The sequence below is a fragment of the Monodelphis domestica genome, chromosome 2 (assembly GCF_027887165.1).
Source record: "Monodelphis domestica isolate mMonDom1 chromosome 2, mMonDom1.pri, whole genome shotgun sequence".
Taxonomy (NCBI): domain Eukaryota; kingdom Metazoa; phylum Chordata; class Mammalia; order Didelphimorphia; family Didelphidae; genus Monodelphis; species Monodelphis domestica.
Genome location: NC_077228.1, coordinates 206469255 through 206481425, shown reverse-complemented (window position 1 = coordinate 206481425; position 12171 = coordinate 206469255). Strand labels below are relative to the sequence as shown.

The window sequence follows — 12171 nt, the reverse complement described above, 5'->3', positions numbered from 1 at the left end:
ATTTGAACCCAGAACCTCTCGTCTCCAGGCCTGGCTCTCTATCCACCGAGTCACCTCACTTCCCCCACTCCAACCTTTGAGCAAAGCTCTGGGAAAGACCAGGAAGTCCTCCTCGAGCCCCAAATGATGAGTGAGCCTGGAAAGGCTGCGCCCTCTGCCTTCCCTCAGGGGCTTGTCAGGCTCTCTTGTTCTGTTCGGTCATGTTCTTGACCAATAATCAGATGGCAGGAAATAAAAGCTGAGGGTCACAAACAAAACACTGAATTCTGTCTGCTCAGACAGGAATGGTGACCTGGGACTAAGGCAAACATCTCAACAAGATGAAGAAGGCCTTTTTTGGAAAGCGGACTGAGGACACGGCTGTCGCCAGGAAGCCCAGCACCGCCTCCGCAGTGCAAGGCCCGTGGACTCAAGTTTTATCTAAACATTTTTCTCCCTCTACTGGTCTAGAACTTGGCTCGCTGGAAGCAAGTCCACTCTAAACCCATGTGGTCTGTCCCAGGCTCGGGCAGATGTCACCTCACTTCCCTGGTCTGAAAGGGGCATTCCGGCTCTCCTCTGAAAGACAGGCTTCTGCCCACATCCTAGTAGGCAAAAGCCCAGCCTAGAGCGCCCGACCTGGCTCTGCCGGGTCTCCTTTGTACCTTCTTTGTACCTGTCTCGTCCTACAATCCAAGCAGGGCAATGGCAACGACCCGTTCCTTTAGCACGCTAAAGGTTTTGCAGAAGCTTTCCTCACAACAACCCTGTGAGGTAGGCAAGAGTGATGCCCCTTGGAAGAGGAAGCCAAGGGACGGCGGGGTCTGGACACTTGTCCACGGTGGCCGCCTAGCCACGTAAGCATCGGGGGATGGGGTTCAGCGATTTGGGGATCAACGTCTCCTACTGTCCTCTGCACCCCGCAACTCACCGGGAAGCAGGAGAATGGCAGTGCTGTTTCAGATGGCACAACAATGAGGTAATGTCTGGGTCTGAACAAAACTATTCTAAGTCGATTCTTAGTTCATGCCAGGAACCAAACCATCCCATTTGGAGCAGGAGTCGAGCTCCCAGGCAAACTGTGAAGCCCTTTAATCCGCGCACACTGTGGACCTCTTACCTTGGAGGGACCTAAAGACCCTGCTGGACTGTCTTATAATACCAAAGGGATAACACCAGTGGGCCCTCCAAGGACAATGCCATGACTCTGCAGAGAATACAACAGCTTATCAAGGTACCCTTCCTAGGGGCTGCCAGGAAATCTGACCATAACACAAACTCGATCCGCTTTCCTGTCTGGGCATCACAGAAGTGGTTATAACGGTGGCTGAGGTGAGGAGAGGCTTGGGAACGGTCCTGGCACCTCGCAGCCAGAAAGGGAAAAGCCAACTCTGAAGTCACCAAGCCTTTGTTGGCTGAGAAAGTGCCACGCCCGTTGTCCGCCATGTTAAAGAAATAACGGGCAACTCTGAAAGTCCATTCTTCCAACGGGGCCTGGAAAACCACCCAAGAGGAAAGCACGGCGGTCCTTACCTTTCCACCTCCTGGCTGATGTTTTAAGTTTTCAGTGGACCCAATCTTGGACCTGACATTTTTTAAGTCGGGCATGGGGACCGCAGAAGTCTGAAGGCGACTCTTGGTTGAAGATGGGGACTTGGGTGGTGTGCGGACCACGGCCACCTTTTTCGGCTCCCTGGTGGGAGGCGTAGGCAGAGAAGGTGTACGGGATCGGCTACCAGGGGTTCCTGGGGAGCCTGGGCTGCTGTAGCCACTTCGCTCTCCAGATTTTGTAGATTCACCTGAGAAAGGAGGGAAGAAGAGTGTCAGCTGCCTTATGACATCCCTTTGGACAATAAGGGTGCTCAGTGGAGGGGGGAGGGAAGAGGGAAGGGAAAGAAAATGAATCCTGTAAACATAGAAAAATATTTAAAAATAATAAATACTTAAGAAAAAAAATTTAATAAAAAAATGGCACTCAGCAACCTTTCCCAATGCACTTCTTTGGATGGTTCCTCCCATGCTTGAGGCTGCTAAGCTGTACAAGATATAGCAAATGCCAGTAAGTCTAATGTGCATTTGAGAGATTTCCTCTTTGCCTGAGGAGGTCATGAGTCTATGTCTACTCATCTGATGTACAATCTCAACCTAGACACTGTCTTCATCATCTGAAAACAGCGGAGACTGGTTATGGGAAGACACAAGTTGGGTCAGGCAGATAGGGGAATACCTTATGGGTGAGGAAAGCTACTCAAAATAGTTTATTTGAAACTAGACGAAGCATCACAGTATAATGGAAAGAATACATTGGTTTGGAAACAGATGGCCTGGATTCAAATCCCTTCTTAGTTGTGATTACTTGTGAGTAATTAATTTTATTAATTAATAATTATATTATGTATTATCACACAATATAGAATATATTATAATTATGTAACATTTACATATAATATATAATAATTATATTTCTATATAATACATAACAATTATATAATATAAATAAAGTAATTAGCTTTATTACCTGTGAGATTTGGGGCAAATCTTCTCACTACTCTGGGCCTTAGTTTTTTATTTGAAAATTGAGGTGTTTGTAATAGATGGTTTCTAAGGCCAGAGGTAGGTCTACATATTATTACATTTAATTAAAAATTTTAAAACCTTTGCCTTCTATCTTAGTATTAGAAGAGTAGCAAGGGCTAGGCAAATGGGGTTAAGTGATTTGTCCAGGGTCACACAGTTAGGAAGTGTCAGAGGTCACATTTGAACCCAGGATCTCTTCTCACCAAGTCTGGCATTTTACCCACTCTGCTACCTAGCTTGCCCTTATGAAATTTTATTTAGATCCATTTTGCATTAGCTTTGTATAAATGCTTTGACAATTTTCTTTCTACCTGTTGTGTGGTGGGAAAAACTCAAGGCCTGGGGGTTGGGAGACCTGGGGTTCAGTCCTAGCTCTACCACTGACTGGCTGTGTGACTGTGGACAAATTAACTTCATATTTCTGAGCCTTAGTTTCACCATCTCTAAAATGAGGGCATTGAACTAGCTTCTGCCAACTCTAAATGATATAATTCTGTGGTTCCATTTCAATTCTTAGAATCAGGCTACCAAACCTTTTTTCGAAAATTAATCACTCTCTGCTTTTGGCTTTCTTAAGAAGGAGTTTGTTGCTGGTTTTGTTCAGTCATTTCCAACTCTTTGTGACCCAGTTTGGCACAGATGCTGGAGTGGTTTGCCATTTCCTTTTCCAGTTCATCTGACAGATAAGGAAATTGAGGCAAACAGGGTGAAGTGATTTGCCCAGGGTCCACGGCTAGTAAGTATTTGAGGCCAGATTTGAACTTGGGAAGATGAGCATTGCTGATTCTAAGCCCAGGGCTCTATCTACTGAGCCACCTAACAGCCCCAGTTATGGGGAAGCCCCGCTCTTGAAAGTTCAAAGAAGGAGGAGTTCTTGTTTAGTTAGGGGATAAAGGGATTATTTAATGGATTCATCTAAGCCCATCTGTAGGATTGGGCCATGCCTTGGAAATTGTCGTACAGCTCTCTTAGGAGAGGCAAAGTAGAAAGGACAAGATTCAGCCTAGGAGAGATGGACTCTGCCTCTCTGCAAGGATGGGCCACAGCTGCCTGAGCCCAGCGCAAATCAAAGTGGGCCTGCACAACAGTCGTTACTGACCTTTGGTTAATCACATTCCATGAGCCCGTGCGTTGGTTTAGAAACCCTTTGTGCTCATTTTTGTCATCTCTACTTCCTCCTTACTTCTCCAATCTCCATTCTCTACCGAGTAGTTAATAATCGACAAACACAGAACCCCCAGAGCTACCCTGTGTGCAGGAGGGAGAGTGTAGAGGGTGGGGTAGAAATGGCACCGCTCATTTAAAGGGCCCCATTTGTAGAATTTGAAAACTGGCACTAATTATTTCTTATCCTTGTTTTGTTTTAAAGTCTGGATTTTCATCTAGACTGAGTTTTCATTAAATGAGGGCCACACCTGTGATCCAACCCAATGGCATGATGACTAAGCCACTCTCTTGTTCTCCCATTGTAGAAACCGAGGGCTCCGGGCCCAGGGGGGACTTCTACCTCGAGCAGGGCATGATGACTTTTTGGTCAGAGTCCTACCCACCAATGGGGGAGGAAAGCTTGGCACAGAAGCCTGCCTCCCATCCTGACCCTCTCCTCCAAGCTACAACCTAGGCACATGGTGGCTCAGGCTCACAAGGACTCTGTTCTGTGCACAGTGTCACTCACCATGCAGACCCCAAACACAAGCCCTGCTTGAATTAAAAGGGAGGCACCCTGCTATAGTCAGGAAAGTAGGGGTGCTCCTTCAGATCTGCCCGTGTCACCCTCACCGCCCTCCCCCCCCCCCCAGCTCAATAATCAATCTCCAGTGCCTTCCTATTACCTCTAGGATTAAATCTAAAATCTCCTGTTTGGCATTTTTCAAGCCTTCACACTTCTTATACTTTATTCCCTTTCTGTACATTCTAAGCTTCAGTGACGTGGGCTGGCCTTCTTGTTCTTTAGACATAGTGTGCCATCTCCCAACTCTACCTTTTCATCGGTTCTTCCTCAGTTTTGTTTTAAAGTTTGAAAATGATCTCTTCTGTCCTTTCATTTTGTACCTATCCCATGTTCCTGTGCTCATTTTGGCATTTTAGTGATTGTTTATTTTTAGGACTGAATCTGTGATTTCATGGACCGGTGAACTGCTGGGGTGGAAACTCTTTCAGTAATGAATGCAGACTGGCACTTGGTCTGGGACTTAGATTTTTACGGAGTTGCCTTAGACGCTGAGAGGTTCAGTGACTTGCTGGTATTTGTCAGAGGCAGGACTTGAATCTGGGTCAGTCCAATAGGCTGTATTTTCTCTTAATTGCATGGTTATGATATATTTATTTATCCCCAACCCCACTGCTAGACTGTAAGCTGTCTTAATTTTCTTGACATTCCCTCAAGCACAGAGCACAGTGCTCTAAACATAACTTCTGTTTAGCAAGTAGTTAGTTGTTGAAAAAGTAATGAATGAGTGAGTGCCGGCACTCTGATGAGACTGGCTTACACCTGGGTGCACCTGTAAGAGGTTATATAAACTCTAGCAGCCAGTCAAACTGTCTACACGTCTCGTTGCTCTATTATGGCATCGGAAGCCTGACTGCTCAGTGATGGATAACGAGTCGCCACTCTGGCCCCCCAAAATAACAACAAAGTCACCCAAATCTGTCTAGCCCTCTATCTGTTCCAGAGAATGCTCCCAAGGGTCACTCCGAGGGGCAGATTTCTTTCTCTCCACTATATTGTCCCAAGAAGTTGATCTCGCATGCCCCCCCCCCCCAAGACCTTTGGCACATCTGTGGCTCAATGAAAGGGCATTTTTCCTACCAGCACTTGGAGGTGTCTTTGGGCCTGATGCTTTCGCCGGGATTCTGGTAGCATTGGCTGATCCTTTGTGACCCGAAGGCACTGCCCTGTGAGTGGCCATTTTTATTCCGCTCTTAGACTCGGCCCTCTGTGAACCAAATCACAATGGAAAGTTTACTGAATATAAACATGTTTGAATCCCTGTCTGATGTCCTCTTATTAGGCTCTTCTAAAACCATCTACATCAAATTTTCAATCCTGTAACAGGTAGAAGAAGGTAGAAACCTTCTATCCTTTTCTGAAGTCAGAGTCAAAATTTAGGGGGTCATCTGTGGCAAAGAGAGAACCAATGATGCTTTTGGTTTTCACCTGGCACCCACCTGTAATAACCCTTATTCAAGTCAAACACGTGAAGTTCATATCATCATTACTGATCTTGACTAAGACTGTGGTCCAAAACTTCCCCTTTGGGACTCTTACACTGGTTAGTGACAAGAAGCGTGATAACCTTCCATACCCAGTTACTTTACAATAATTTTACCTGATGTCAATTTTGCTGGGCTAGGAAAAACAACCCGAGTAGATTGTACCCAAATAGATGCTTCTATGCTAAGTCACATGGTTTAACTAATAGTTAATGGTCTCATCAGTTTCAATATATCCATCATAATTTGCTGAACCTGACAAGGGAGAGGCAGCCCTTCTTACTGACTCTTTTGTTATTATCTCCACTCATTGGGAGTCCTTTATGAGTGGAATAATCATTGATAAAGTAAACAATATAATAATAAATAAACAATAAACCAATAAAAATAATCATTGATGAAGTAAACAAATGAAACAAATGAAAGGGTTGCAAGTGAAAGTGGCAACATATTGCAGTCTGCTAATCTTCTAATGATTAAGGGTTAGCCATAACATACAAGCAAAAAGTTAATAGCATTGATGGAAGATGACTGGATGGCTTCAGAATGAATGGGCTATTCTGGTTGTGTATCTTACTTAAAAGAACAAGTGCTACACAACTCAAAATGACCCAACCACTGCCAAAATTATTTTTTAAATTATGATACTTTTTATATAAATATTTCCCCAAGTGGTGCAATCTTGCTTGCCCAATCATGCTGATTCTTGCCTTGAGAAGCATAACTGTGAGTCATTACATTCTTCTAGGCCAAACATTAGCTTCAGCATCAGTCTGTCCAAAGTAACAAGTCATGTCTATATCAAAGCAGTGTTTCTTTTTGTTTCATTAATGCTATTTAGTTATTAATAATAGCTCCAAAGTACAAGAGCAGTGATGCTGGTAGCTCCAATGAGCCTAGGAAAAGTCATAAAGTGCCTTGGGATGTATGTATATTAATTATTATGCACAATTTTCAGTTCAGGTAAAGGGTCGTAGAACATATGGGTCATGTAAAATGAGGCCCTACTTGTATTTTGGTATAATAGGAACCTTTCTTCCTATGTCTAACCTTCTTGGGGTATATGCTTAGCAGTGGGATCTCTGAGTCACTTTTAGTCACCTTTTAAGGACAATTTAAACTTGATTTTCAGAAGATTTGGACCAATTCACAGCTCTAACATTAGTAGAGACAGTGGAAAGATCCTGTCTTTCTCAAAATTCTCTAACCCAGACTATTCTCATCTTTGTCAATTTGCTAAAGGTGAGGTGAAACCTCAGAATTATTTTGATGTGCATTTCTCTTTTGTTATTAGTAATTTGAGACTTACTCTTTCATATGGTTTTTCACAGTTTACAATTCTTTTAAAAACTTTCAAAAATATTCTTTGACTACTTATCCACCGAAGAATGGTTTTAGTTTTGGATTAGTTCCTAGTAAATCTTCAATATCAAACTCTTAATCTGAGCTATTTTCTCCCAATTAACTATTTTCTTTATTATGCTAATTCCATTCATTTTGTTTTACCAAAAGCTTTTCAATTTCATGTAAATTTTATTTTATTTTTTCAGGACTGCTTCTCTACCTTTGTTTCTTAATTAAGATTTCTCCCTCTTAGTCATAACTGTGAAAGGTATTTGGGCCTCTTCTAATTTTTTTATGGTGTAATCTTTAACATTCAGAAGCATGTGTCCTTTTTAAGTTTATTGTGGTAAAAGGCAAAATTTGTTGGTTTAAGCCTAATTTCTGCCTATTTTTCAGTTTTCTTAGCAATCACCAGATAGATAATTCTTTCCCAAGTAATTTATGTTCACAATTTTAATCAAATACTATGTTATTCAGTTAAATTTTATTTTTTTATTCTTTCTTATCTAGGTGAAACAACCCTCAAAAACTCCAACCAAAAAAAAAAACGAACAAAAAACCAAACCACACACATAATCAAGAAATCAGTTAATGTTAAAACACTATCTTTAACTCCTCTAATATAATTTGCTTTTCCATTAACTTACTCAGAGTTGGGGCTTGGGTTCAGTTCAGGTTAATCTTGCTGCACAGGACAAGTGACAGAGACAGACCCCAAAACAGTCCCAAGGATCAGAATGCAATTGTTCGAGAATGAGCCAACAGCACCCACCAGCATAGCTTCACCCTGTGCAAAGCCAGGCTCCTTACCTTGGATTTCATTGCTTTTGTTCCAGAACTGCCAGTATGGGATATGACAGAAGAGATGTGTTTAGGAGAGGAACCTGGTACTGAGGACACAGCTGGGCTGGAGGGTGTGATCGAAGGGTCTGAGCTAACAGGAGAGGGTCGTTTGGGGCTAATGGTAGGTCTACCTTTCAGGAAGGTTTGAGCAGAGGAAGGTGTGGATGGCTTAAATGCGAACATAAAATAAAATCAGAACCAAAATCAGTACATGAAAAGAAAGCAAACAAAAAGGGTCAATGAGTGATGGAGGTTGTCAAAGGAAGGCTATGTCTCAGGGGCATGGCATGGCTCAGAACAATCAGGAGGATGCTGGGTTTGGGCTCTGTTTTGGGGGTTCATGATTGAGATGGAGAATGAGGGAACCTCGAAATGTGTCTAGTGTTTTATGTAGCGTCCTCACAAGCTAATGCACGTTTGAGGACTAAAGAGATGGACTCATGGGAACAGCAGTGGGGCACACAGGAAAGAATGCTGGACCTGAGTTCTGATCTTGGCTCTGCCATTAACTTGCTGTGTGACCTCAGGTAAGAGATTCTGCCTCAGTTTTTCTAGATGTAAAATGAGGGTGTTGAACCAAACAATCTCTGAGGCTTCACCCAGCCATGACAGTTTCTATGACAGTTATCTAGGTACTATTGCATTTATATGCCTACATTAAAGCTTTTTAAAAAAAACCCTTACCTTCTGCCTTAGAATAAATTCTGTGTATTGGCTCCAAGGCAGAAGAGTGGTAAGGGCTAGGCCATGGGGGTCAAGTGACTTGCCCAGGGTCACACAGCTGGGAAGTGTCTGAGGCCACATTTGAACTCAGGACCTCCCATCTCTGGGCCTGGCTCTCACCTGAGCCACCCACTGCCCCCGGTAACACCATTCTTGATGTCACTCAGGTTCAAAATAATAGGGTCATCAGGAAGGTAGAACTTACAGCTCAAAGGGATATTAGAGATCATCTACCCCAATACCTTTATTTTATAGGGAATGAAAGTGAGGCCCAGGGATATTGCATGATTTGTATAAGGGCATACTGGCAACAAGGGAGCAAAGCTAAGTTTCAAATCTAGGTTTTCTGACCATATATTGAGTGCTCTTCTCATCATACCATTATAGTGTCATCTTTGACTTCTCTTTGCCTCAACTCCAACATCCAGTTACTGCTGATGTTATTTGTTTTTTTTTTTGGCAACATAGAAAATCACATAATCACTGATGAAAGCCCAAGAGGTAGACAAGACCTTAGAATCATCTAAGTTGATGATCCTTTCATATAACGGATCAGGAGGCTGAGGTCCAGAGCACCAGAGCCTTTGGGAATAGGGTGGATGTGTGTGACTTTCCCAAGGTTACATAGTTAACTAGTGGCAGAGCCAGGACTCTTCCATCTGGGTCTCATTGCCATAGTCCTAAAGTTTGTCCTCATTATCTCTTGCCAAAATAACCATAATATCCACTAAAAAAAATCCAAACCCTTACCTTCTGTCTTTGTATTAACTCTAAGACAGAAGGGCAAGGACTAGGCAAAAGGAAGTTAAGTGACTTGCCCAGGGTTACATAGCTAGGAAGTGTCCAAGGCCAGATTGAACCCAGATGCTCCTGATTCCAGGCCTGACTCTCTATCCACTGTGCCACTTAACCTGACCCCCATAATATCCTAAAAAAAAAACAACAACCAAAAACCAAATAACCCTATCTTCCCACTTATAATCAATATTGTGTGTTGGTTCCATGGCAGAAGAGAGGTGAGGGCTAGGTAATGGGGGGTTAAGTGACTTGTCCAGGGTCATACAGATAGGAAATTTCTGAGGCTAGTTTTGAACCCAGGACTTCTCATCTCTACATCTGGTTTTTTTAATCCCTGAGCCATCTAGCTGCCCCTAATAATATCCTTTTAACTAGTCTCTCTGATTCTGATTTCCCACTACTCAGATATATCTTACACATGTAGTTGAATTAATCTTTCTGAAACTGGTCCTAATCTTGCTATATAGTTCTCCTCAGAAAGCTTCAGTAGCCACCAAACTACCTATCAAATAAAGTCCCAACTTCTTATCCTGGCAATTGAGAGTCATTTGGTCTCAGCCTGATCTTTCTGGCTTTATCTCCCACAAATCTTATGCTCCAGTCAAACTGGACCATTTGTCATTATCATTGATTTTTAATTTTAAATTTAAATAGCATTCATATTATATATAATCATAACATAATACTAATATAATAAATATAATGGTTCATTGATATTTTTTAGATTTTTCAGATTGTTTTTCAGATTTTTGGAAACCCTTGACCATTCTACTTCTTCATAAAGATTATAACTGTTAGGCATATGTTTTTCTCTGTTTCTGCCTTTTGATTTTTTTATCTTCTTTCTATTTAAGTCAATACTTTGTCTCTGTATTAGATTAGCTTCTATTACATTGAAACTAGTCTATCCCACAGACTCCCCAAGACCTCCTCCCAGGCATCTGATTTAGTCCAAGTTCTTTGACTTTGTTTACATCTTGAATTTATCTTTCTTCCTTTTAACCCATTCTCTGTCTGTCTGTCTGTCTGTCTCTCATTAAGATTGAGATTTTGAGTTGTAGAGATGAAGAAAAATTGCATTCCTCTCAGAGGGAGGGCAAGCCTCTGTAAATGCCAATGCACAGAGGCATGAGATGGCATAACGAGTTGGAAAGATGGATTGTAGTCCTGTTTGGTTGGAATACAGCTTTCATGAAGGGGAGTAATAAGAAACAAAGTAAAAGTAAGTTGGAGTCAAATTGTAGAAACCCCTGAACACCAAGCTGATGATTTTTTTCCTTTATTAGGAGGAAAAAGGAGCCACTGAAGGTTTTTGAGAAGGCATAGGGTAATTTAAGTCTTAGTAATGTTATTTTAGCAGCTGTGTAAGGGACGGTTAGGAGAAGGGAAGAGATTGGAAATAGGAAGATCACTTAGGAAAGTATTAATATCCCCGGTGACAGATGAGGGGGTGTATAGATTGGGATGGCAGATGGCAGGTCTGTTTTGGGTATACTAAGCTGGACATAGTCCCACTCAAATGCTTTCTCTTCAGTGAAGTCTTCCTTGACTTTCCCTGGATGGAAGTGCTATCCCTACTCTGAAAAACTGTTGCACTTAATTTATAACTTGTTTCACTTTCGCATTCTACTTTCTATTATGATTGTGTCTCAACCATATGACTCATCAGAATGTCTCAGCCTACTGCTTGATTGTCAATTCATTGTAAAGAAGGACCTCATCTTAAAATTCTTTGTAGATCACTCAATACCATAGTAGGCTGAATAAATGAATGAACTGAACAGAAAAGTGATGCCTTGAAATACGGAATCCACATTTTTCAAATCCCCAAATCCCACAAGGAGATAGAGAATCCCAGCTCTGCTACTTACTACCTGATGTGATATTGGGGGAGTCACTTCTCTCTTGGTTCCAGTTTCCTAATCTGCAAAATGAGGAGATTGGACTAGATGACCCCTAACATCCCTTTTTGTTTTAATGACCATGACCTATGGTCTTCGTGAGGACTAGATGATGCAGACATCTCTTTAGCAAGTCACTTCCTTGCTCAAGCAATTTCAGGTGATCCCTTTGCTATTGGAATAAGTCTCATCTCATTTTGGCATTTGACTTAATAGCCTCATTATTTTTTGGAATAGCCAAACCATTCTGTTGCTTGTCCCAGACACATTATATTCTCCCACAATTCCATGCCTTTGCTTATGCTCTGCTTCTTCCCTGGGATACTCTTTTTCACCTTCCCATCAAGTCACATTTGCCATTTCTCTAGGGTCAACCCATGACGTACCTCCTCTCCAAGAAACCCTCCTTGACTAGCCCCAGTTAGTCAGTACTAATTCTTCCCCATTTCTGCTTCTCTATCATGGAAGTATTCAGTATTTTATTCAATATTATTTTATGTCAATGTTTATACATGAAAGTGTTTGCTGAGCCTTAGCTCCCTGGTATGACAAATATGCAACAGGTGTGAAATTTTCAACATATCTGTAGAATTTTGAATATATGCTTTTGTTTCCTAAAATCCCAAACACTTGAACAAGCAAATAAATTAAACCACAAGCAGAAACACAATTCATATATGTGCTAACCGTCCTTCACTCTTGTGAGCATTAATAGTTTTTTGATGGGATGCTGGCATAACTGTTTTGCCAGTAGTTGTGGAAAAGAGTTTTAAACTTTATTTTGGAACAGATA

At 41.9% G+C, this 12171-nt stretch overlaps 1 protein-coding gene across 14 annotated transcripts in view; it reads right to left on the bottom strand.

Annotated features, from left to right (window-relative positions):
- Positions 1–12171, bottom strand: part of MAPT (microtubule associated protein tau) — a 160974-nt gene that overhangs the window by 44351 nt on the left and 104452 nt on the right. For 8 of the 14 annotated variants that reach the window (XM_016430578.2, XM_016430579.2, XM_016430580.2 and 5 more), the window contains 2 exons: positions 5366–5492; positions 1513–1778 (listed from right to left, as the gene is read on the bottom strand). In XM_016430578.2, the coding sequence (XP_016286064.2) occupies positions 1513–1778; positions 5366–5492 (393 nt within the window). Of the gene's footprint in view, positions 1–1512; positions 1779–5365; positions 5493–7923; positions 8125–12171 lie in introns of all 14 variants that reach the window. The other 6 variants (XM_007482512.3, XM_016430576.2, XM_056817014.1 and 3 more) reach the window with 1 other exon arrangement.